We start from the raw sequence: 26,571 nt of genomic DNA on the forward strand, positions 1-26,571 counted from the left end.
AACCCTAGAAATAATAACAATTTTAATAATTTTGAAATTGCCAAAACAAACTTTGAATGCCATCAGTACAAAAATGCCATTTTAGCAATTTATTTTATTAAAAACATAAATCTGAAATGTTTCTTCTTCCCATTCATCTTCCGTTTTCCTTTCTTCTTCATTCGTCAAAATACTTCCATTTTTTTTTCACTTCTCTAAATCCTCTTTAAGATCCATCTCATCTCCCTCCTTCAATCTTCATGTTCCCATCTCTATCTTCCTCCATAGTTTAACATTTTTTTTTTTTTCATTTCAAATCAAACTTGAATACGTTCCAATCATATAACAGGGGGGAGACTCTGCAAAAGCAATAAGATGAGTTCATGAAGAAGACTTTCCCTCACAAAACCATTTTCTTATCCAAAAGTTCTGCACTTCAGGTCCACAGGGACGCATAACAACTATTTCAATATTTCCAAGAGGAGTGTTAAAACCTTCTTTTTTTTTCCTGAAGTTCCAATTCTCATATACATCTTAAGAGCGAATGCAAACGATCACATCAGGTTAGATAATGAATTTGAGTCTGAACATGTTGAGAACCTGAAGAAGCTCCTAATTCTGGCAGAAGTACTGGAGATCATGTAAATTAATATAAGGAGTTGCTTGAATGTTTTGGTATATCAAACTCAGAAGTTCTACTAAGCTGACAATAATCATATCCATCCCATCTATTGGAATAAAGCATCGTAAATGCACAATTAAGTCTCTTTGTCAAAAGAATAATGTATTTCGTAGATGTTTGATCACTTCAAATTATACAATGGGATAAATGGAGTAACATATAATTCACAAAGCATTAAAACCACATAAAACTGCCACAACTCATCAAACAAAGGAAGAAACTAACCTGACTTATGCTTATGGACAACCAGGGCTACTAAGGGCTACAACATCATTTGAAGAAGGGTGATGGTTTATGTAGCTACAGAAGAATGTGCATTGTTCCTTCCGAGGCCAAGGCCCAATCCAAGTGGCACCCCTTCTACCTTTCCTTGGTTGTTATGGCTGCACTGTGAAGAATGCACATGTCCTCGCTGGTGTCTCGTGTTCTTAGAATCAACATTGATGGAGACATGGCCATTTCCATTGGTATGATGAGAATGGCTCTCCCCGTTTTGCAAATTTGAATTTCTCGTCATCTGCATCATTCCAATCCCCTCAGAAAGGGATGGTTCTTCCATGCACTCAACATCCTCATTGTGGCCGTTGATTAAGAAATCAGAACAGTTCTTTCGGATCCCATGATCGTACGGATTTCTGAATCGATCACCCGGACCTTTAAGGTAACTATAGCGCATTGCATTTGCCATTTCGTTTGTGGTGATATTATGAGAAATCTGCATCCAAAGAAAATGAAACAAACTTCACTTGTGAATTACTGAGTTAAGTGTCAACCTCACATGTAAACATATAGTGACAAAGCTGGGGTTCCGGAATAATTCGGCAAGATAAAGCCTCTGCAAGTATAAAAAATGTAAATAATATGTATTTCATATGTTAAATGATAAAATAACACTTAAAATGCTAAAAATAAAAATAATGTAATTTTTTAAAATAATTGTCGATTAAATCACAATTAATCATGATTTTTTGAAAATTCAGGGATTTTTTTTACAAAACTTCATGATCTTCTGTAAAATTGTTGTTTAATCGACAACAATTAAAATTGTGATTTAATCACGACTTTCTTAAAAAATCGCAGATTTTTTTCACTATGCATATTAAAGAAACTTGAAATTCAATGTTGGTTGAAGAAAGTACAGATGGCAGCATTGGGTGATGGTGTGAACCTTATAAAATACAAGAACATGTCTTGTGATGGTTTGCCTTGAAGTACCAACTAAAAAATAAAAAACATTTAACCCTAAAGCTCTTAGTTTGCAATGGTTGGGGCTGGGAGATGACTTCTGTAAAAGTGTGTACTATTTAGGTTGTCACTATGCATATAAAAGAAGCTTGAAATTCAATGTTGGTTGAAGAAAGTACAGATGGCAGCATTGGGTGATGGTGTGAACCATATAAAATACAAGAACATGTCTTGTGATGGTTTACCCCAACTAAAAAATAAAAAACATTTAACCCTAAAGCTCTTAGTTTGCAATGGTTGGGGCCGGGAGATGACTTCTGGAAAAGTGTGTACTATTTAGGTTGTTAAACAAGGTATTGTGTGGGATACTGAATCATGTGTATGCCAAAAAATGTCATGAAGATGAAATCAGTATCAGTAAACTGCTTGCAGTTCTAGAAGTACAAGCTTGCTTAGCACCTCAAGACATGTTAAAAATCATATTAGGACTCGTTTCAATGGATTTGCGAGTGCTTCAACCGAAATAGATGTCCTTGGAAAGCAAAGGAGATCATTCAAATAAAGGGTTTTTTATACGCATGAATATAATCCCCCTTTTTTGGTAAGGTCAGGTACGATCCATGCAATGACGGCTAGTTATATAGGTGACATGCATAAGTGGCTCAACCATAGCCCCATATTCTTTATCTAGTAGAGATTACTTTGTTTCATAGCATCAAATCTGGAGTGATACAACTACCTCTATAGATGGTTTTTCCATGTACCTGAGAAGCTTGTACAATAGTTAAGGCTGCAACACCAAAGAAAAGGAAAATGTCCACAATCAGAAATGACAGTGCTCCGATATGATAAGTTGCAACATGGCTCATCCATGCTCCCAAAGAAGTTGGTGCCACTGGATCAGTCAATACTCCTGCATCATCAAACAATTTTTGCAGTTTTCTTTCAATCCATAACGTTGCTAACAGTAACTAAATTTGAAAAAAAAAAAAAAAATTAAGACGACCCATACGTGTAGAAGTGACTGCACCAGTAATAATCATAGCAAAAGCTTCTAGAATGAGAAACATGAAGAAATCCCATTTATTTTTCTGCATCACAAACCAATGACTGTGGATTAGAGTAAGGAAAACATCATTGCTCTTATTCAAAAGTTGTAATATGGCGGATGCAGAGAACTATTCAACAGCCAAACTCAAAATACCAGAAAATGGACCCATGTAGCTATTCATAGCTATCCAACTATCACATTCTTTTTTGCTTTTGTGATCTAAAAGAATGCAATAAAGGATGGTAAAAAGATCATCTATTTCCTGCAGTAGCTTTTTTCCACTGAGATCATGTCTTCAATGGGTCCTGCCTTCTGAATGTATGCCATGCTGGTTGGGCTGTCAATGGATCGGGGTTTTATCGGATCTCAATGTTAAGATCCAGATCCAATCCATTAACAATCGGATTGAAGCCCTGATTTTATAAACAAAATCTAAATAAACTTTATATAACTCAACAAATATATAATATAATTTATATACTTTCTAACATATTATCAGATGTGGTCCTTATCGTATTGAGACATGGTTGATCCAGATCCAGATCTAATCCAATAAGCAATCGGATTGGATCCTTTTCGGAATCCAAAACATCGATCCAGATCCGAAGTTATCGGATCGGAAGGGATTGGATTTCGGATCTGATCCGATCCATTGACAGCCCTACATGCTGGCACGCCAAATGAAGACCGCCTTCGCAGTCTACCCATTGTTGAATTACACGTTCTCAACTCAGAATGATTCTGAGGTGGCATCCTAAAAAATAATAAAGAAAAACATCAATTGAAGACGCAACTAATAAGGGTTAAAGCACCTTGCCAATACAATTTGAAACCCAAGGGCAGTGATGATCAAATTGTTCTACACAGCGATCACACGTGGAACAATGCTTTGAACGAAGTGGCCTTACAATCTAAAAGAGTAAACAAAACAAAGTTTAGTTAGATTTCAGTCGGAAGATCAAATTTCGTTCGAAGAAATTAGTAAAATACAAGCCAATGAAAACCCGAAGTAGATGAGCACCTTGCATGTTGCACAAAGCTGTGACCAATTCCCAGCCAGCAGAGAAGGATTATTAAGTTCAATCTTCAATAAAGGCTCCTATTAAAAGATCCAAAAAGAATGATCGTGTGAAACGTCTTACAGGGGAAAAATTGTGTCCAAGATTCAGATGCAAGGAAATGCTAAGAAAGAAAGACACAGACATTTTAAAACACAAACAAGTGTGCATTGGTGCCTCAACCCAAGAGGTGTGCCAACGTGAAAGGCTTCCTCGAAATGGTACTACACTTGTTAGAAAAACACTTTTAAGGCATGTGAATCGTCCAATAAATCTTTCTAAATGACTAGAGTTTTTTTTTTTTTTTTTCCCGGAGTAGGTAAGCTGGACTTGAACAAACGACCTCAAAGTTGCATTATATCATGTCAACCAATTGAGCACGGGTCTAATCCCAAATGACTAAAGTTAGAGGTGTGCGTCTCACGTGCAAATGCTAATATGGCCAAATTAGGTTCCATAAATTAAAAGAACTCATTTTTTTCCAATTTCTACTTCAATCATTTGTTGAATAATAATAAGCTATTCCAAGTTAAATAATAGCAACAAAAAAAACATAATTCCTTTGAAATTGATCAAGTTTTCCAACATGTTCCTAAAATATTTGTAGTGATTTTATCCTATTAATTATTTGTTTTAAAAAATCATTTAAAGAGGCCTGCTATGTGAGGCATTAGGCCATTAAAGTACCTCAACCCACGCATCTTCATATAAACCATTGGTGCAGAGCAGAGAAATTAGTGAGCAATGCCAAAATTAGGGACAACAGTTTTAAATAGAAACGAACAAGTCACACCCCCCACCACCAAAAAAAAAAGCAACTCACATCATCTTTCAGATTCTGTGGATCATGTACATTCATTCTGATGTAACCTGGATCCTTCCTACAAACAAACAAACAAAATTCAAATGAGTACCAAATATACCTATAGATAGAGGAAGCAGGTGAACATGTATAATTTAAACACCACATAATATTTAACTAGTTCATGACTTCATGTATTAGCAAATACACGTTTTGGATGACGCACATGCCTTAAAAGGCGTGATAGCATCTATGTTTGCCATGGTGGTAAACATAGCTGAGGAAGTTTTATGAGGTTGCGGGTGTGGGGGAGCATGAGACTTCTCTAATTTTGGAGTTATGTGTGTACTTTCCGCAGGCCCTCACCTACACCCCATTGGCTGGTCAAATACCCGTTTTGTGCCCTTCTCAAACCATGAAGGCTTTTGGGCTTTTTTTGGGGTTCCATTCTACCCAATGTTCTGCACATCACTAGGCATGTGTATGAAGACATCATGAAGCCATACAGTGTTACCAGAGGGGAGGAGAACATTAGCACTTTTGATGGATAATTTTTTGTTGCTTTAGTGTTTAGTCTAATTAGTTTGGCGTGTAGTGGAGTTTTTTTATTTTTGATGTTTTATTAGTATTGGACTTTTTTTATATTTAGTAGACTTTATTTATCTCTTTTTTAATTTATTAGTGGACTTTTTTTAATTTATTTATGTTATTTTAAGTATATTAGGATATTAGTAATTATAAGGTTAGGATTTGAGTTATTATAGGATTAGATTTGAGTTATTATAAAAGAACTATTTACTATAAAATTTCTCTAATTATGGAAGTTATGAATAAAGAAAAGAGCTATTCTCAGTTTTCTCCACATTTGGATCATCTTGTGAGACCAAGGTATTATCTAGTTTCTCTATCCACCTCCTTCTACACAAGTAAGTGTGTTTCTTTCCTTTTCTTATTTTATGTTTCCATTGATTTAAACCCATCAAATCTGCCCTTATAACCTTAGCCAACTTTTTTTTTGTCCCAAGAAACAACCAGACTTTGTGAAATCAAAATTCTAAACCCAGATCAGTCCTGAACCTATTTTGTTTTTATTTTTATTGTGCTGAAATTGATTTAAGTAATAAGAATCACTTACCAAAACCCTTGTCCAACCCACCTAAAATTTTCAAAACCTATTCCAACATCATCTCATAAACCTAAGCCCCTGGTACAATAGTCATATGCTTTATTTGTCTTATTAACTACAAATACTACTAGAGTCTATTCTCAAAGGCAACAAAACTTACCTTGCTAGCCAATATAACCAAAATTGATACATATTTGGATTTTGACCATTCTTGAAACCCTTGATTAAGCTCAATAATCTTCTCGTTGATACTCAATTAATACCCTAGGCTAATTGAAAGTTCTAATTTCCTATAGGATCCCTTAATTTAATAAAGGGAACAACACTACAGGATTACACTGAACCTAGAACTATTCATTGATTATTTGTTCTGTGTTTCTAAATTTGTGCTGGTTTCAGATCATAATATCCTTATTTGTTATTTCCACAATTATTTTTTTAATCTCGCAGCATAATATTAGAATATACTTCATCTAGAAGAATTAGAGAAGAAGAATTGTCAAGTCTTAATCTGAGAGCTAGGTAGGAATTTATAATAATAAAAGAGTTAAAAGACAAAAAAACCCTTACAAATAATAAATAAAATAATAAAAGCTATTACCAAACAACTAGAATTAAAATAACACTAGATTATTTCCAATAGCTCCCCTCCAACTAGGGCAAATATACCAACAAACTTCATAAGCATATCGACAAGCTGATTTGAAGATGGTATAAAGACTGTCTGAAGATCACCAAATAGAACTTTCTCCCTGAAAAAGTGAACATCAACCTCAACATGCTTAGTTCTTTCGTGAAGAACTGAGTCAAAAGCAATCATGATAACAGATTTGCTGTCACAGAATAAAGTGGAAGAACCGAAAATTGAAAATGCCAACTCTATCAACAAAGACCGAAGCCAAATTAACTCACATACGTCAAGGGCCATAGCATGATATTTAGCTTCAACAGAAGAACGAGAAATCACATTTCGTTTCTTACTTTTCCATGAGATAAGGTTATCACCATAAAAAATACAGAAACCAGAGGTACATCTCCTATCTATAAGAGAACTAACATAATCATCATTTGTAAACCAAGACAAATGCGGCTGAGCAATGGAAGAGTAGAAAAGACCGAGAGTAGGACGCGACTTCAAGTAGCGAAAAATATAATAAACAGTATCAAGATGATAAGTACACGAACTATGTATAAACTGACTGACCACACTAACCGCAAAGGACAAGTCCGGTATAATATTAGTTAGATAAATTAGACAACCTACAAGTCTTTGATAAGAAGAAGGATCCGATCACCAAAGTCAGCATGGAGACGATGATTTTGATTCATAAGGGAGGAAACAGGACGACAACCAAGCATCCCCATGTCCAGAAGAAGATCCAATGTGTATTTACGCTGATATAGCGAAATACCATGGCTAGAGTCTTGAGACGAAAACGTGTGACTACCAGAAGAATGAAGCACAGAAGCCGGAACAACAGTAGGCTAAAATCTAAATAAGTATAGCCCATCCCTCTCATACCCCTTGCCAAAAATCCTCCTCAAAGTAAGGTCCTGAAAAATACAGTGAGTAGGCAAAAAAATAACTAAGCAATTTAGAGATTTAGTAATACTACTCCTAGACAAAAGATTAAAAGATAAGTGAGAGACATAAAACACAGAGTCCAGTGAAATCTTAGAAGATAAGGGGATGATGCCCTTGCTGTGGATGGGAGTAAGAGATCTATCAGCAAGGCGAACCTCCCTATGAGTAGTAGGAAAAATAAAAGAGGTAAAATGATTAAACTCACCAATCATGTGATCAGAGGCACCAGAATCAATAACCCATGTCAGATGAGCAGAGCCAAACTGAGTGACATGAAAAGCAAAGGATGCACCTGGAGGCGTACTAACTGAGGCCACAGTCGAAGATGAGTGAGTGTGGGCATGAATCTAATCTCGAAAAATAGCGGCAATCTGAGTCTATAGTTGTTGCAAGTCAATCGTGTCAAGTGAAGGAGAATCAATGAGATGAGTGGATGATGACACCACTATAACAGCATGAGGAGCAGACTGTCCCAAAGATGGAGTAGAAGGAGATCGTGGTATCAGATGAGGATAGAGCTGAAAACAACGAGCCTTCTCATGGACAATCTTACCACCATGACTGCAAGTAAGGTCACTCCCTCTACCACGCCCACAACTGCCACTGCCACTGCCACGACTCCCTGATCCAGGGGTACGAGAGTTGGAAAAACTCGAGTTGGTAGCTAAGGCCATCTGATCTGTAGCTGGAGCAGAAAGAAAGAATACCAAGGACCTAAGTCTGAGAAGGAACAATACGACGACAACGCTCATCACTGTCCATGATTGCAAAGACCTCAAATAAAGAAGGTAAATGAGTGACGTTGAGGATCTATGTCCGAAGAGTCTCAAACTCCGATCGTAAACCCATAAAAAACTGGTAGGTCTGATGTCAATTAATCATCATAACCACATAACCGGCTACTTCTGAAGACAATTCAACCATAGACTCATAATGAGAAAGTACCTCCCAATGTAACTGAAGAAATCCAAAGTAATCCACTACACTCTGAGTCACTTGGGTAGCCTGGGCAATGTCTCGACAGAGCTCATAAATCCTTGAGTCATTCTTAGTATGTGCATATGTCTGAGTAAGTGCGGACCACAAAGATGAGACAGTCTTGTGGTACATGAACATGATATAGATGCGTTGCTCCATGGAGTTGAATAGTCACCCAAGGATAGTGCAATTGTCGATCTCCTATGATTCAAATTTGGGATTAGTAAGGGGTGGCCTAGTAACGGTATCAGAGAGCCATCCAGATTTCACTCTACTATCGAGATAAAGTCGCACAGATCGAGACCATGACTGAAAATTCCAACCATCGAGAAGAGTAGTGGTAATACGTTGGGCTGAAGAATTAGACCCAAGAATTGTGGTGGAAGTCGTAATTGCTTCTTCCGAAGTCATTGCTTTGGTTTGAAGGGAGGTATCGCATCACCAAAGAGCAAATACCAACCTCAAACACTAACAAGGGGGGTGAAACTCTATCACACAGCCCAGCCAAATAGTAATATGAGGGGTGAAACTCTATCACACAACCCAACCAAACCCTATTGTGGGGCAGCAATAATGCTAAGAAAATTGCAAGAAAACCCTAGTAGTCCAATCGCAACAGCACAGCCAACCCTAACACAGCAGCCAGTTCTTATCTCATATACACAGAAAAAAAATCACAACAGTGTTGCCAGTCCGTATCGCAACCACAAAGAAATCGCAACAGTGCTACCAGTCCAAATCATATCCACACAAAGCAAATCGCAACCACACAAAACAAATCGCAACAATTCTACCAAGCCAAATCTCAGCCAAGCAGTAATAGATGAACCAGAAAATAAAAACCAACAAACAGAAAAAGGGGGGTGGGGTAGCCACACCATCCAGCCCTAAGCCCTATGACAAGGTAGTTGCAGTTGCACAAACAAATTAAAGAGGGGGGCAGCCACACCAGCCAGTCCTAAACCCTATCACAACAAACAACATCCTTGTCGCAACACAGCATAGCCGCAATACAATGATGTATCAACCCAGCAGTGACACAATTCTGACCCATAGATCCATCGCAAAACAGCCACACAACCCTACGACCATAGGAACACCTCTATCATGACATGCGATGGATTCCAGACCAAAAGAGAATTAAAAAGGGGGGGGGAGAGGGGAACCCCCGAAGGGGAGAGACTAATGAAAACTCCTGCTAGGTCGTGTGGTCTCAAAGATCAAATAGGGGGTTGTAAAGAGAAGAAAAGAGGGTGGAGAAGAGAAGAAAAGAGGGTGGCTTGCGGTGAGTCTCCAAAAGTCCAAAGATGAGAAGATGGAGAACTCAAATAGGGATTGTCAAAGGATCTTCCTTGTCTCTAATACCAAGAAGAATTAGAGAAGAAGAATAGTCAAGTCTCAGTCTGAGAGCTTGACAGGAATTTATAATAATAAAAGAGTTAAAAGACAAAAAAACCCTTACAAGTAAGAAATAAAAGAATAAAAGTTATTACTAAGCAACTAGAACTAAAATAACACTAGATAATTTCCAATACATCTTACATCAGATTTGGTATCAAAGCTTAGGTCTAGTTTAACGTTTTATTTTTCTGCATTTAGAATAGGATTCATAATAGTTGATTTGCATTGCACTAACAAATTATGTTATTTAGGGTTTCTTTATAACATCTCTACACTTAATGGTATGAATGATCAGTTTTCCATGGATCCCATTATTTGAGCTCTAGCAGCCATGAGTGCCACTCTGCATCGCATGGAGAATAAAATTAAAAAACATACTACAATCAATAACGTCAAATTAAGTAAGGATAGTTTGAAGTGCCTCAAGAGTCAATATCAAGAGCAACAATTCACGAGCCAAATATTCCAAGTGCCAAGGATTTGGACACTATACATTTGAGTGCCCAAACTGGTTGATTGCATGCACAAAAGAGAAAAAGCAAGAAGAATTTGAGAAAGAAATTACATGTGCCTGAAATCGGAGCAAGTGAAGACAAATATGAGGAAGAAATCTATGAACTTGGGTATAAACCTAGTGATGAAGGTAACGAAGAATGTTTAGATTGTGTTATTCATACCCCACATCATTTAGAAGAGATCATAGATGAATACCCCACATTATTTGAGTCTAGTAAATCTATTGAGGGTACAAATGAAACCTTGAAAGTCACGGTTGAAGAACGTACCCTAATCCAAATTAAAGAGGAAAGGAGTTGTGAGAATATTATTGATGATGAGAGTTGCATAATCCCACCCTCAACTAAAGTGAGATACACCACCAACCTTTGTTGCCCTGAGGTATATTGTTCCAATACAATTTTCCTTATATTAAAACACCTTGGGTCGCGATGTTCTACCAATTGCTATGGGTCACATCATGTTGGTAGATCTTGACTAGACAATAGAAACGTGACAATATATGATGGAACAAATAAGTGCCCATTCATTTATGAAGGCAAAAGGGTAAAGTTGAATCCTCACCCACCCAAGCCAAGTAAACATAGTAAATGGCATAAATCTAAAGCCCTTCCTATCACCAATTCAAGAGAGTTTACTGTGGAAATTCCATGAGGTGTGAAGTCTTTGTTGGAGGGATTTTAGGATGTGTGTTTCCTGATGATTTACCAAGAAAGCCTCCTCTCATGCGTGACATTTCACACTCAATTTCCAAAACTTCCTATTATTTTAGGGTTGCCTAAATTAATTTTAAGGAGGTTGTGCATTTGCATGGTTTACTAATGACCATGGTGTCTGACCAAGATGTGTGATTCATAAGTTATTTCTGGAAGACACTTTGGCACATGATGGGTACGAGGCATCAATTCTCATCAGCCTGTCATTCACAGACATATGGCAAGATTGAAGTTTTCAATAGGAGCTTAGAAACTTTATTAAGGTGTCTAGTAGGTGAGCATATCAGATTGTGGGATTTCATACTATCCATAGCAAAGTTGACATACCATAGTTCAGTCAATAGAACTATAGGCATAAGTCCATTTGAGACATTCATGGTCATCAGCCTTCTGAGTTACTTGAGTCTTTTGCACAACACATTCATGCATTACATATTGAGATCTAGGAAAGGATTGTTGAAAATAATGAAAGAACAAATGAAGTTTAGATTCACACTGCAAGTTCAAGGAGTCTTGTGCAGGTGGAAAAGTTACAAGCCCGAAGTGTTGGGCCCTTCAAAATATTAAAGAAAGTGGGTCAAGGATGCATATGTCTTGGAGCTTCCATCAGGCATGAGTATTAGTCAAGTTTTCAATGTGGAGGATCTTGCTCCCTATCAAGGTCGAGCAGTATCACCAGTGAACCACTTCATGACCATTACCCTGAGCCTACGAGACACAAATTTGAGCTAATCTCTAATCCTAACCAGGACACTTGATATTCCCATGATCAGTTGCCAGTCTTGGCCCCATGCACCCAAATTACCTAGTAGGAAAGAGAAAATAGAGAATATATTTGACCACAGGTGGTTTCCACCAGGCATGGGGGATATTAGAAGTTTTTTATAAAGTAAAAAAGACAGACCAAAGTCAGATTACAAAGACTAAATTGCAGAGAGCTGACCCTGATTTCTGGAGCATTACATGAGCTTTATGTCACCTGAGGTGAATTCTTCTCAACCGAAAGGAGTTGATAAGGACATCGTGATGCAAAGTTTACCAAAGAAAGAGACCATTAGCACTTTGGAGGGATAATTTTTTATTGCATTGGTGTCTAGTCTAGTTAATTTGGCGTTTAGTCGAATTTTTTGGTTCTCTTAATATTGTTTTTTTTTTTTTTAATGTTTAGAGAATTTATTTATGTCTTTTTATTTTATTAGTGGATGTGTTGTCATTTTAACTAAATGGTCATTTCTTATTATTAGAACATGTTTTCTTGGTCATTTTATTTTATTTTTATTAGATTACGATTTGAGTTATTATAAGATTAGGATGTTTTATTATAGGATTAGGATTTGAGTTACTATAAAATAACTCTTTACTTTACATTTTATCTCATGATGGATGCTATGAATAAAGAAAAAATATTTTCTCAATTTTCTCCAGATTTGGATCATGGCATGAGACCATTCTTGGTGTGAGACCAAGGTATCACCTAGTTTCTCAATTCACCTCTTTCTACATAGGTAAGAGTATATCTTTTCTTTTCTTATTTTCTTCTGTTTTTATGAATTTAAATTCATCAAATCTGCCCCTATATCCATAGCCAACCTTTTTTTGTCCCAAGAAACCAACCAGACTTTGTGAAACCGAAATGCTAACCCAATATCGGCCTTAATCTTACTTTATTTTGATTTTTACCCTACTGAAATCGATTTCAGCAATAAAAATAATTACCAAAACCCTTGTCCATCCCTCCTAAATCTTTCAAAACCTACTCCAACATCATCCCATAATCATAAGCCCCTAGGACATAAGTCATATGCTTTATTTCTCGTATTTTAATTGCAAATTAATGCAGGACGGTGAGGGGAGAAAAGAAAATATGGGGGGTTAAGGGAAATCTGGCTGGGGATGATTTTGGAATTGGGTTAAGGATTGGGTAAACCCAAAAGGTAAAATGAAAACAATGATTGCAGGTATGACTACAATCCTAATGAAAATGGTTAAAGGTTTGTATGATAAGGAAATGATTCAGGGTTAAAGATTTGGAAAAGAGATTAATGAAATAAGGGTTAAAGAAAATGAGGAAAGGAGTTTCAAAAATCAAGAAAAAACAAGAACAAGGAACTAAAAGAAAATCAAGAAAAACAAAAGAACAAAAAAATTTAATAATAAAGATTAGAAGAACAGAATGTTATATTGGACTCACTCCAAAATGGCCTCACACCACACCCATTGTTGAGAAGATCAAGCTCAAGCTTTCTTTTTATTTATCATATTCCTTGAAAAAAATTACAGCAAAAAACAAGTATTTACAATGTTTTCTAAACCCTAATCTAATCTCAACCAGCCAACTAACATAATGAGATCCAGTGGTTGAAAATAAAACTTAAAACAACTTAAAATAAAATCAAAACAGAAATACCATCTATCTCCCAATCCAGTAACTTTATTTTCCATGCATTTTCAACTTATGAAAACTCATTATAAAGTTACCAAATTGCCCTTAAGCACCTATACTAACATCATAGGCTAATAAAACATCAAAATAATACTAAAAAACATAAAATTAAAGTCCTAAAATAAATAAATAAAATAAATAAAAACTAAAATCTACTCTTCAACATTTGATGTCCCCATCACATATGCTGGTAGATATTCTTTTCAAAGACAAGAAAAAGTAATTTGCTGACCAATATGCAAAATTAATACATAGTGATTATATCTTTGGACCTTGACCATCCTTGAAACCCTTGATTAAGTTCAATAAGCTTCTCCTTGATATTATTTAATACCTTAGGCTAATTGGAAGTCTAATTTCCTTTGGGATCTCTACATTTTATATTGGGGAGTAACACTGCAGGATTACACCGGACCTAAAACTATTAATTCATTATCTGTTAGGTGTATCTAAATTTGTGATAGTTTCATATAATAATATTCTTACTTCTTATTTCATCAATTAATTTTTTGGTCTTACATCATCATATTAGAATAGTTTACTTCACCCTGCATTAATGTGTCTTTAGAATATGTGCGACATGTTGATACTATAGCCAGCTCTGCAAACTTCTCCACACTAATCAGGAAACCCCAAACTTTGAAAGATTTCCCTAAACTACACATATAGATGATAATCTCAACCACCATGGTAAAGAGGACATCTTGGAAAATGATTGTCTCTGAGACTACTCCCCTTGCCACAACACCTCTGCACCCAAAGCTTAATAGATATAAGATTTGACAGGGATCTTGTTTCCTCAACAGCCTGCACAACACCTCCATGAACTCTGACGATAGCTCTAAAGATTTCCATCATGGACAAGTGGAAGGGCACACCATAAAGCTTAAGAAGACGATTTAGGACTATTGATCAAGTTGAGATTGAACGTTGCTCCCCATTTGCCAATGCATCCTGCATTGCAAATATCCATGGCCATAAGGGAAGGGAACTCCTTATCGAATAAGGCTCTACATCGGATGATAGGGTGGAGTTTTAAGAGTATAATGAAGGTTGAAGACCTGTCAAAACTAGACGACCCACAGCTTGCCAATGCATCTCCAGGTCATATACCTCACAAATGATAGCACAAGCCCAAGAACCAAAAGCCTGAGCAATGCAGTAATATGTATGGACTCCCTTGGTCCCCAATATCTCCTTAATCGATCCTTTGATTGGAAGAGGAATGAATTCCTAAGCCTTTGCTGATCTCACCAAAAGGTTGTGACATTGAAGGAGGATGGGGGAGCATAAAGCAATCTCAACGATGTAGCCAGAAGTTTCCATCTTGACCCTACTGTTCTATACAGGTAGTAGAAGATACAGGATCTGGAGTGCCATGAACCTCTAAAGATGAAAACATGAATGAATACATATCTGAGATTACTTTTTCTTTTAGTTACGATAACTCTGTTGTCATTCCTAAGCATCCTGATGAAACGGGTAGTGGAGGAGATGGAAGCTTGTTCTACCCAGCCTATAGAAGAACTTGTGTGACAATATAACCATGGTCCAGAAGAGTGATCAAATATGCAACCTCTCTGGGTTTGGATTTCTTCTCAACTATGAAGTACTTTTGCAGCACTTATGTTGAAGCAAACCTACCAAATCGAATTGAACACATGTACACTTGAATTCACACTGCAGCTATTAAGCAATTACTTCCTAAAGATATATACCGACAGAAAGTCTATGAAGTATACCTCATACACCTATAAAACATTACAAGTCCAGCACTTGCAAGAAAACAACCCAACCATGCAAAAAGCCCAAATCCAGCTGTTAACTTAGGCAGATCCGATGCTGCAGCCGATAAGAAACAAAAAACCAAATGTAAGTGAATATCTAGACGGAAAAAACAAAAAAAGCTGGTCTAATAATTCACATAAAAACCAGAGGTATACCCAGGATGACTGAATGAGTGTAGGTCACAAGAAGGACTAAAATTATACACCAAAGTACAGGAGCAAGCCCTAACTTTGAAATTTTTCCAAGGCGGCTGTTCCCATCACAACGTTTATCATACACCCTTCTTGCATTTCCCTGCAGAGTCACCTATATCAGAAAATGTTTTCTTCGATCGACAGTATATCAGAAAACAACACAAAACTATAAAGATCAATAGCAGAACTAAGCAGTCATTGCAATTCTTAAAGATAGTCTAACATCAAGAGCAAATAGTATGCCAAGACCCAACTCTCACCTCATAACAGGAACGATGCCATAAGAGACCTAAATGATGACATGCAACCTAAGAGATCTTTAGTGCTTCCAATTTCAGAATAAAAGAAGCATGAGGGAATCTGTGACTATGCATGAGATTTCATGGGGAAGGAATGGCATTAAATCATATGTGGTGTGCAAATACCCAAGTACTTCATCCTGTCCAAGTTCTTATTATGCATATCTATACGCAATATGTGCAAGGAAATACTCATCAACTCCATAAGGAAAAGATAGCAACTTCCGTAGAAAATTAAGAACAAAGGATTGGGGCAACGACATTTCTTATAGTGGATTTAGTGAGAATGTGGGGTTTTGATCCCAGTTCTGTGGTATTAACACAAACTAAAAGCAATTTTAAAAATCTAGATGCATGAGTGGATGACCTAGCAATCAGGAGATACCAGAGACTGGGTTCAAATCCAGCCAGCGTCGAGTTACTTAACTCATTAAAAACAAGCTTACCAATCAAAAAAAAGTATATCTTCTTTTATATTAGAAACATTCAAAAAGTATTAATTTTTGGATGTTACTAATTGAAAACTAGAATTTTCCCATGGCGCATCGTCTTTGGGATTTAAAGGGGTAAAAGAAGAAAGATAGTAAAGAGGGGTATTAATAAAAATGGGGTAAGTGGGGAAAGATGTAAAAGTGAAGGGATATTATCAAAAGGGGGTGGGAAGAGGAAAGACAATAAAGTTGATGGGGCGAAGAGGAAAGGCAATAAAGTGGGATACTGTGGACCCCTCTCCAATGTAACTAGAGTGAGAAGCTTATACCCCACAATTGTAGCTGGATTGCACCTACCGTTGTGTTTTATTATATAGATATCATTTCAAATCTAATATAACAAGCAAAGAAACATCTGCTCATTCAAACATTAAAATTTTCATAAACTCAATCAGTAGGGTGCCACAATCATTTGAAATATATTAGAAACCAAACTATTGAACTAGATGATCAAACTACCATAAGTAACATGCAATTCAGTCCCTAAGTTGCTTTGGCTTAAAGAATACCTACAAGGAAAAAAGCAACTTGTCGATGATTCTTATCAGATGCAAGTTGCGCTGGCGTAAAACCAGTGTTGTCGGTCACCATCAAGTCCTCCTTTTTCCCTGCTTGCACAAGCACCGTGCACGCCTCTAGGTTCCCTCTAATAGCAGCCCAATGGAGTGGGGTACAACCTAATGAAATAATTGGTTAGATGCTTTAATTTACATGGAAAGCAGAACTAGAACTTCACTCTTTCAAAGTTCCAAAATGTAAGTGTTCAACAAAAACAGGCGAAATTGTGTGAAAAGAGAGGAAAACAGATTACCCTCTTTATCTTGCCGTCCCCTATAAGCATCCAGAAATAAAAGAAGACGTATACAATCGGCAAAACCTTTATAAGCAGCCCTAAAAAGCTCATAAGATAAAAGCTAAAATAAGGAACGCACCTCAAAATCTTCTAAATTCAAGGAACATAATTAACCATGCCTAAGCAGAAGTAAAAGAATGTCAAGCAGATTAAAGCTTCGAAATATGTCAATTGCCCAAAGATGATTATGATATGCATATATCGTCAGAGAAAAAAAAAATAGGAATATATAAGACAAAATACTTAACTCTCCGAAGTTCAGAGCAACTATAACGATCACAATATAGATTTAACCATGGCAAACACAAATGCTTAGCAGCAAGCACAAATGTAATTGAAGGGTAGAGAGAGTACTTTTGTGTACCAAAATGGGGGGTTTCTTACACCATTTCAGGCAAATCTGGATCAGCATTCTATTTTCCAATATGTATCACAGGAATAGGTGAAAATGTGGGAACCCTACAGCATGGTGGATCCATTGCACCCCAAAAAGTGGGATTTCTGCATTTGGTGATAAATATTTTTCTACTGAAAAAATCCTATATTATACAAGTTCATTATATAAAGAAATATAAGTTATGTTGTAAAATAAATATAAAATGAAGAATATATACATTTTTGAGAAAACATTTATGAATAATAGTAAAAACTGAAGTCATTTTCTATTGTTTTCTTATGCAAAGTGTTCAAAGGAGTACTTTCGAAAATCTGTCCCTTCCTCACTCTATGTATAACATGGATTCATTCAGCCCTGATTTATCCAATAACTGCATATAAATAAAGTTTCTACAGATGATGAGACATTGGATTAAACACAACGGTGGGTCCCAGTCTCTTAGTCTCAAGATTTATACCCCATAAACAACATATCTCAAGGACAGGTTTACCCTTTTACCTACCCCTAACTTTATTCTCTTTCTTCTACCTTTTTTCCGATAGTACCCCTCCAACTTTATTGTCTTTCCTCTTCTTCCCCCTTTCTCTGTGATACATCTCCAACTTTATTATTTTTCCTCTTTTACCACATTTGACCACAAAGATTTCTCAATAATACCCCAGTAACGTTATTATTTTTCCTCTTTTTACCCCCTTCATCTCAAAGAGGATGCTCGTGCCTACAGCACAAGCAAACTCTAGTATAAATATTTGTGTGTGTCCCGTTCGGCAGACAACGTTAGGGAGACAACATGGAGCCAACGCCTTTGTCTTATATGGCTAAAAAGTTTCGGACTGAGCTGATTTTTTGTGAGGATCATCTCCATCCTCACAAAAAATCAGCCCAATCTGAAACTTTTAAGCCATATAGGACAAATTTTGTCTCCCAACATTGTCTCCCTATATATATATATATATATATATAGATACATAATGGGGATTCATTCGGCCTGACTTTAAATACTCTGGGATCTGAAAACTGCATGTAAACAAAGTTGACAACATGGCTTAGTTGAAAGTTAAGGTCAACTTTTTCGTGAGGTTTGGATATCTCAATGAACTATGTTTTGCAAGGATGATCTCCATGTTATGGACAATTACTGTACAATTCGATTTACAATATGATCGCCATGTGGGTCCCACAAATGGGAGTACAAATAGGGACATACATTTATGCCCAATGTTTATTTATACTATACACAAGTCAAGGGAAAAAAAGATGAAAGGCCATCAAGAAGTTCCACATCCACATGTGCCGATTGTCAAATCCAACATTTGTCAGCACGGGTGCTTCACCCATGGAGAAGAATCTATATAGTAGATAAATATGGCTGACACATTATGTGAGTAATTTCATGGGTGTAAGTAAAACTATAAAATGGGTAAATTGTCAAAATCTTATTATTTTTGTTAAAAAGGAAAGCTGAGGATCAGGTACCAGTGTAGAGGGCTTCTCCCATCATTATCAGGCACATCAGGATCAGCATTCCATTTTGTAACAATATGATAGAGGAAAGCTGTCTGACCATACTGTGCTGCAACATGAGTTGTCTGGAATCAAGTGAAATATGATCAGAAAAACCTTGAACATGAATATGCAACTATTTATACTCTGAAAGATTTGACTCTATCACAATTCTATACAGTGAGCAGTGTTCTAATTTTAAGGTGTGAGTCGAAGACTCAAGGCATAAGGTGTAAGTTTCACAACTTGCAAGCAAGTATTTTTAAATAGGTAAATAGTTGCATATCCAAAAAAAAAAAAAAGGGAAAAACATCAAATATCAAATAAAAAGAAAAAAGGAAATTATGACAATCAAATTTTTTCATTCTATATTTAAACCCAATTTTTTTTTTTTTTTTTTTTTTTGTTAAGTAATTTAAACCCAAATTTCGAACTCATTGTCATCGTGGTTTGCACCTTATCTAGGGTCGGCAACATGAATATGCACAAATAGCAACAGGAAAGAAACATATAAAAAATTGAATATTTGATATACCCCTCAAATATTTGACATACTCTTCCATGTTTTGGTCAATATTTGAATATCCTGTGTGTTTAAATACTGATGACATACACCCTATACCATCATGACCTTCTATGAGAGACCACCATAAAATGATCAAAATAACCCTCCTCTTTTAAATTCCACTTAAAGCGAGTGGCACCTAAGTGCCCATATGGCCTAGGCGTTGAACGTGGGCCTAGGCGCAACCTTTAACTATAGAGCTTGCCTCTTATACCTATATCACAGGCTAACGTACACCTATTTCAATTAAAATGGCCTTACATTTTAACCTAACAAAATACTATAACGTCTAAGGTTTTTCAAAACAAGCCACACTCTCTCTCATGTTAATCCATATTCACTATCCCCCGTCTCCTACTTTGAATCAATTCAACTATCTCCTTTCTTATTATCCGCAATGAGTTGTTCTAATTTCATCAAACCATTTTCTCCAACTTTGAAGCCATCAAACCCATTCAATTCCCTCCAGCGACGAGTATTAATGTCATTTTCTCCCATTTTTTATAGATATACATCTTATTAACAAATAGAAAAAAGAAAGATTGTCCAGAAAACCAGCCTACAAGATAGACAAAGAAAAAAACCACAAGCAAGATATTACCTTACCGACCGAGTCCCATCTAAACACTAAATCCTCAAAGACCCTCTAAACTCCTCATAAACTTTGCACCAATAAAACATGAAGCCCAAAGCATTGATGATGGCCTCGTGGAGGGAATTCTTTCTTTAAATGCTTGACTTTTCCCCACTTTCCAAATTCCCAACACTCTAGAAAGGGATTGGAGCCCCCAGGATCCTTTACGTCAAGGTAAAGGCTGGAATATACCAATTTTGGAATAGAGAAACTACTAAGGACGAAAAGCACCAACAAACATTGAATATCAACAAAAATAATACCAAAGTCAGTGCGTGAAAGGAAGAGTGGATTAGTAAGTGGCTAGCAGATTTATTGTTGATCTTGCATAGAAAACAAAAATAACAAAAGTGATGCCTCAAGGTAATGAACCAAATAAAAAAGACTACCTTTGAAAAAAATCTTGGCCCCCAACCTATTGAGGCCAAGAATGGTACAAAACTTATCAAAAAACAATAAAAAAGAGAGTGGTAAAAAGATTTAACTAAGAATACTACATTATGACTCTTAAACCACATCCATTGATCCTCATCCATCCGATTAAGGAGGAAGAGAGAATGAAACAAATAATACTAGCAATGGACCCAGCCTCCAAGACCTTAAAATTTTTCCTGATTCCATAAACTTATGATGCCTTCAATCAAGCCTAGATCCTAAAAAAATGAACATGCAAAATCTTTTTAAAAGAGATGGAATATATTAAACCAGTCAACTCTCTCCTTCTCATCATCAATGAAGAGTATTTATATTTTCATCGAACATAATTGTGTCATCAATCGATGGTGTCAGTTGACGAGAAACAACAATGTAAGATTCATAGAATCTTCTAATATTCTCTTGCATGTGATTCATATTTCCATTTTCACTACGCACGCCACAGGTGCATTCTACAAGTATAGTCAATAACCTACATGTAAATTAAATAGTATGCTTAGAAAAAAAAAAGTTAATGATCTTTATGTAAAGTAAGTAATATGTTTATTGAAAAAAGAAAAAGGTAAATTAAATATTACAAGATGGATAACCTTATAATTAGAAGGATTATTATTTAATGACAAAAAAAAAATGAGGAAGAAAAAACACAATACAACCCCATAAGGCAAACACCTAACCAGTATTTAAAATCACAATTTTATATTCAAATACAAATTCTGGACTCTTCAAAATCAAACTAAAATTTGAACATGCAAACAATGCTTTCAAAAAATGCTTTTAAATGGGTGTGAAACATACGCTTCAAGGCACACCTCAAGGAAAAGCTCATTGAAAATGTTCAGAGGTGTAGGGAATAAACATAAAAATAGTTGAGGCGTATGACTCGGGCTGAGGGACCTCCAAAAGGCATACATTTTAGTGCAAGGCATGAGTGAGACATACAACATAAGTAGAGCATTCAGGAAAAAAAATGATTATAAAATAGTGATTAATGCAAAGAAAGTTGTTGAATTTATTTGATCCATAAATATGTTTTGTTGAAAATATGTGGTGGTTACACTTTTTTTTCCTAATTTTCAATACTAATTACTTATATATGCTAAATTATTTATTTAAAAATTCCATGCATGTGAAGCTTACACCTCAAGGTGTTGGTTAGTCCTACCTCACTCCTCAGCATTAGAAAAACATTGCTCAATGTTCAAAACTTTTAATTCTTCGAACAAAAAGAAAAATATATATATTGGGGCAATCATCATCTACATCTTATCCCACAATTACTGGGGGAAAAAAATCAGTTGATTTGTGAAAATAGTTCCTCTAGAATGATTTCATCCATGGCCCAATTTAAGAGATAATGAGAATTTTTTTTTTTTTGATAAATAAGAGATAACGAGATAGATGAGTTGAAGTGCAATGCACTGCAGCAGAGGGTGATGGAAGAAAAAGAAATTTTTCCAAGAAGTATTCCAAAATCTAGCCTGAGGAACAATTGTTGGATCTGCCTCCATGGATAATAGTCTGCCCCTTTGTTCTTCTATCCATCCTGAAGTTTTTTAACGTGAAAAGCCTACTCTATGAAAAAGAAAATTTATCGGCTACTCTATGAAAAATCTCCAAATAACAATCTTGCAAAGATTGTTCTATTGGAATCCATACACAAACACCCCAAAAAAGTAAATGATGACGAATCCTCCAAAGAATTTTACCTCTAAAGCAGAATTATCCCAGAGTGAAAAAATCCTCCAAAGAACACCTACTACTATGAAAATCAAACTTAAACAAGTAAAAAAAAAAAAAAAAAAAGAATTGACCACCTAATTCTCATGTCTTAAAATTCTAAACTTAACTGAGGAACAAATAAAAAACCAACCTGATACCCATATATATCAGTGACATTTACACGAGCACCCTCCTGAAGTAAGAGCTCGGCAACCTGAATCGCTCCCCGAACTGAGCTCCAATGCAACGCAGTCTGCCCTGTGTGATCAGCCGCATTAACATCTCCTCCATGCTGCCGAATTCAAAATAAAAAATAATAATCAACAAAACTTGTACCCAATTCAAAGAGAAGTTAAATAATCACAGAAGTCACAAACCTTGATTATGCCCAAAAGAAGAACAAAATTTGGACCCAATTCAAGGGGAGTAAAATGAAATGATCATAGAAGTCACCAACCTCCAATATGCCGAATTCAAATAAATAAAGTAAAATTGAACAAATATTTGGACCCAATTCAATGCAATGGGAGTAAAATGATCACAAAATTCACCAACCTTTAATTACAAGTGTAAATTTCAGAATCAATTTAAGGGGAGTAAAATGAAATGATCATAGAACTCAAAAACCTTCATTATGCCGAATTCAAAAATAGATATTTGGACCCGATTCAAGGGGTGTATAATTATCAAAAAAATTCACCAACCTCGATTTATGCCCAATTAAAAATTAAAAAAAATTGGTGCAAGAAATTCACCCAACCTCGATTATATACTGAGCGGCCGCGGTGCGATTGTTGAGAGCCGCCCATTGCAGCGCGAAGTAACCAAGCCCATCTGGCTCAGAAACTGAACAACCTTCAGACTCCACCAATCTCTGCAACTTCTCCAAATCACCATACGCCGCAGCCGTGTACACATCATTACGGAGACTCTCATCGTTTTGCGCCTCTGCAGAGACTCCTCCTCCTCCACTGACCGTCCCTTGATCTTCAGCTTCTACTATATCTTCAACGATCTCGATCTCTGACGCCATTGATTAATTGAAGAAAAAAATATTATAAAGGATTCATTTGAAAGAGTTCTTGAATCCTTGACCAATTTAACGCGTGGATTGGAATTTTTACAGGTTCTAGGGTTTTTGGATGAGAAGAATAGAGACACAGAGAGGGTACTAAGTCGCCGTCTGGCTAGACTGGGTTTTTGAAGTGATTTGACAGAGAGTCAGGCAATTCTAGAAGCCAAACAAGCTACATTGGGTTATCCGAAAAATCAATAATATTTGAGAGATTTAGATAAAACACCTCTATGTTTTTGGGCATATTTGAGAGATACCATGTGATCCACTATTTAAATGATGATTAAAATTATCTAAATGCTCTCATCTTCAACTTTACCTAAAAGAATCTTTCATTTTTCTTTCAAAAATTAGGGTTTGGATGAGTCGAAAGACAGATCCAAACTCAACCCAAGTGATAAAACCCTCAATCAGAGCATCGAACCAAAACTCATTAACCCAAACTAAATCCAAACTTGATCTTCTAAATTAAGGTTAAGCTGGGGTTGGATAGTTTTGAGTGGATCGAATCGTTAAACATATCTAATTTTGTTTTGATTAACAATAAAATTTTATATTTTAAATAAAAAAATAATTAAAAAATATATAAAATATATAGTTAATATAAAACTATTTAGATATTATTATACGGTCCTATACCAGTCTTTTTCAAACTCATAAGGTAAAATACTACCTACTTCAACCTATTAGTCACATAATTTGTTGAATTTTGACAAAAATTAAAAAATAAATAATCTCATCGAAGATCCTCCAATAATATTGGAGATTAAACTCCAAGTTGGAAAAACACTGAATATATTTTTAAATAAATTCTTGAAAAGTAGTTATTTTTAGGGGTGCAACTTGGTTCGGTTCAAACCGAGATCCAAACCAAACTGATAGCTTTGGGTTGGTTTGGTTTGATTTGGAACAAGTTACGGTTTGATTTTGGGTTTAGAAAATGGTGAACCAATCAATTTGGTTTGGTTTCGATTCAAGACTTGTACAGAACCAAACCGAATCGAGAACTGAATTTTACAAAATAAATAAATAAATTTAATCAGTTATATGAATTATTTTGGGAGTTAGGATATAGACTAATGACTTCTTTATGAATAAATTAATGATTTTTTTAATGAATGGATTAATGTTTTATTATATAAATTTTTTTGATTTATTATTTATATTTTCTATTAAAAATAAGTCATTTTCAACTAAAGTTATAGGATATTAACAACCCATGGAATCGAATCGAACCAAACTGACCTTAGTTTGGTTTGAGTTGGTTCGATTCTATTGGCACTTCGGTTCGGTTCTTATTCTTATTTAGTAGAACCGACATATGTTGGTTCGGTTCCAATTTAGCCACAAACTGAACCAAGTTATAGCCCTAGTTTTTTTGTTTTTTTTTAAATGGACAATAATTTTTTTTTTTTTTTCACTCTATCTCTTCTCTCATCAATTTTCCATTTTCTACAACCCATCCCTTTGTCTAAAACTTGGTTACTGTGGAACCTCTAAACCTCAAGAATAAGATAAGAATTTTCATTAGAAAAATCAAAGATTGTCATCAAAAGGTTAAGGCAAAATTGAAAATGATGGATTGAAAACAAGGTTGAAAATATTAAAATTAATTTTTTAAAGATCAGAGAGTTAGAAGTTGCTGAATTTTTTTTTTTTTTTGGCTATAGAGCTTCAAAATGAAGGCGTCTAATTTTTTTAGAAGACCATAGGTCAAGGGGAATGTCATAAATTTGAAAAGACAAGCTACCTCAAATATTCACCAAATGATAGAACTATATATATATCAAACATGATATCTAGCAGAAACTTGATTGTGTTGCTCTCTATTCTAGAGTGTTGCTCCAAACTACATCACTACACTAGTAGTGGATTTTTTGACTATATCCTTCAATCCTTCCGTCTCAAAATAATTATCAAATCCAATCTTCAGATAACGTTACAACTATGCAAGTGTAGCTTAATGGGATTCACGAGGATCGCAACCCTTTAAATACAAAATCCAATGATTGAGATTTATGAGTATCTTGATAACACAAATCTCAGAGACATTTAACCCGAGGATAAATCTCAACCATTGGGTTTTGCATTTAAAGGGTTGGGATCATATTTTTTTTCATGAGTCATTCTTAGGAGTAAGGGATCTTGACCCATTCTTTTAATGCAATTGTCGTAATTGGAGGGGTTATAATTGTATCTTGGTTGGTTTGACAAATTACTAAAGTAACTTTGATGTAGTGGGTTCAAGTCCAGCTTACCTATAAAGTCATTTTGGTGTAATTGACGGTTTGGAATTAGGATCATTGTTATGTCCTCTTCTCACACCACTATTGGCCTTGTACATCATCATTTTCTTTACATCACATAGTTGCATCTGATAAAATTATTAAGAATCCTTGTGACATTAGTGCCATTAAGCTAGACTATTTTAGTATAGATCGATCGAACACAAACATGCCAAAAGAAGCTTCAAGGTCATTGCCCATAAAACAGATAGCTTCATGGTTCACTTTTTGTGAGCATAGACGAGCTGCGTTATCTTAAATTTTCTTTAGTTATTTTTTTTGGCGTAAAGATCGAATTTTATTTTTTGGGGAAATATGATCTACCCCAAAAGAGGAAAATCATTTTCTTACTTCCTGGAAAATCCCATGGCATGGGAATCAATTTTTAATTGAAAACCAATTTTCCACTTACAATCAAATTCCAACAGTTGAATTTTCATTGATTTTTATCATAAAAAACAAACGCACCCTAAGATTTAGAATCAGTTATTGAACAGAAAGTACGTGAGACATAAAGTACCGTGTTCATCCTTGAAAGTTTTCTAACCCCAATTATGGGACTCATGCCTTTTCTAGACATCAGAAATATGTAACCATTTTGGGTTTATAAACAAATTCAACACTTGTAATATTTAAAGTAAGTTTATCCAGATGTGATTGTAAGTGGAATAATTTCAAAATAACATTCAATGGTTGGTTTGACTTAGTTAATAGAGAAACTATTAAAACACCCATATATTTTGTCAAAATTAAAGAAAACAGCCCCAAAGCAACTTCCATTAATTATTTTATCTGATGTATAAACCCA

The 26,571-nt window shown here is 35.5% G+C and overlaps 1 protein-coding gene across 1 annotated transcript; it reads right to left on the reverse strand.

Moving 5' to 3' along the window:
- Positions 1–746: 746 nt before the first annotated feature.
- On the reverse strand, positions 747–23,671 carry TIP1 (Ankyrin repeat family protein with DHHC zinc finger domain-containing protein). Its single transcript, XM_086457054.1, has 13 exons — positions 23,164–23,671; positions 22,555–22,695; positions 19,021–19,133; positions 17,106–17,185; positions 16,808–16,971; positions 15,466–15,604; positions 15,265–15,364; positions 4,779–4,836; positions 3,919–3,996; positions 3,710–3,808; positions 2,859–2,937; positions 2,611–2,759; positions 747–1,376 (listed from the first exon to the last, which is right to left on the reverse strand). The coding sequence occupies exons 1-13, from the start codon at positions 23,434–23,436 to the stop codon at positions 954–956; spliced, it is 1,896 nt and encodes a 631-aa protein (XP_086313180.1). The 5' UTR covers positions 23,437–23,671; the 3' UTR covers positions 747–953.
- Positions 23,672–26,571: the final 2,900 nt, after the last annotated feature.

Source organism: Akebia trifoliata, chromosome 10 (assembly GCF_017979445.1).
Source record: "Akebia trifoliata isolate Shusen 1 chromosome 10, ASM1797944v1, whole genome shotgun sequence".
Lineage (NCBI taxonomy): Eukaryota > Viridiplantae > Streptophyta > Magnoliopsida > Ranunculales > Lardizabalaceae > Akebia > Akebia trifoliata.

Coding starts and splice junctions, on each gene's coding strand:
- TIP1 (XM_086457054.1), bottom strand. CDS start 23,436: ATGGCGTCAGAGATCGAGATCGTTGAAGATATAGTAGAAGCTGAAGAT. Junction 15,365..15,465: donor CACTCATTCAGTCATCCTGG/GTATACCTCTGG, acceptor TATCGGCTGCAG/CATCGGATCTGCCTAAGTTA. Junction 2,760..2,858: donor TGGTGCAGTCACTTCTACAC/GTATGGGTCGTC, acceptor TTGATGATGCAG/GAGTATTGACTGATCCAGTG.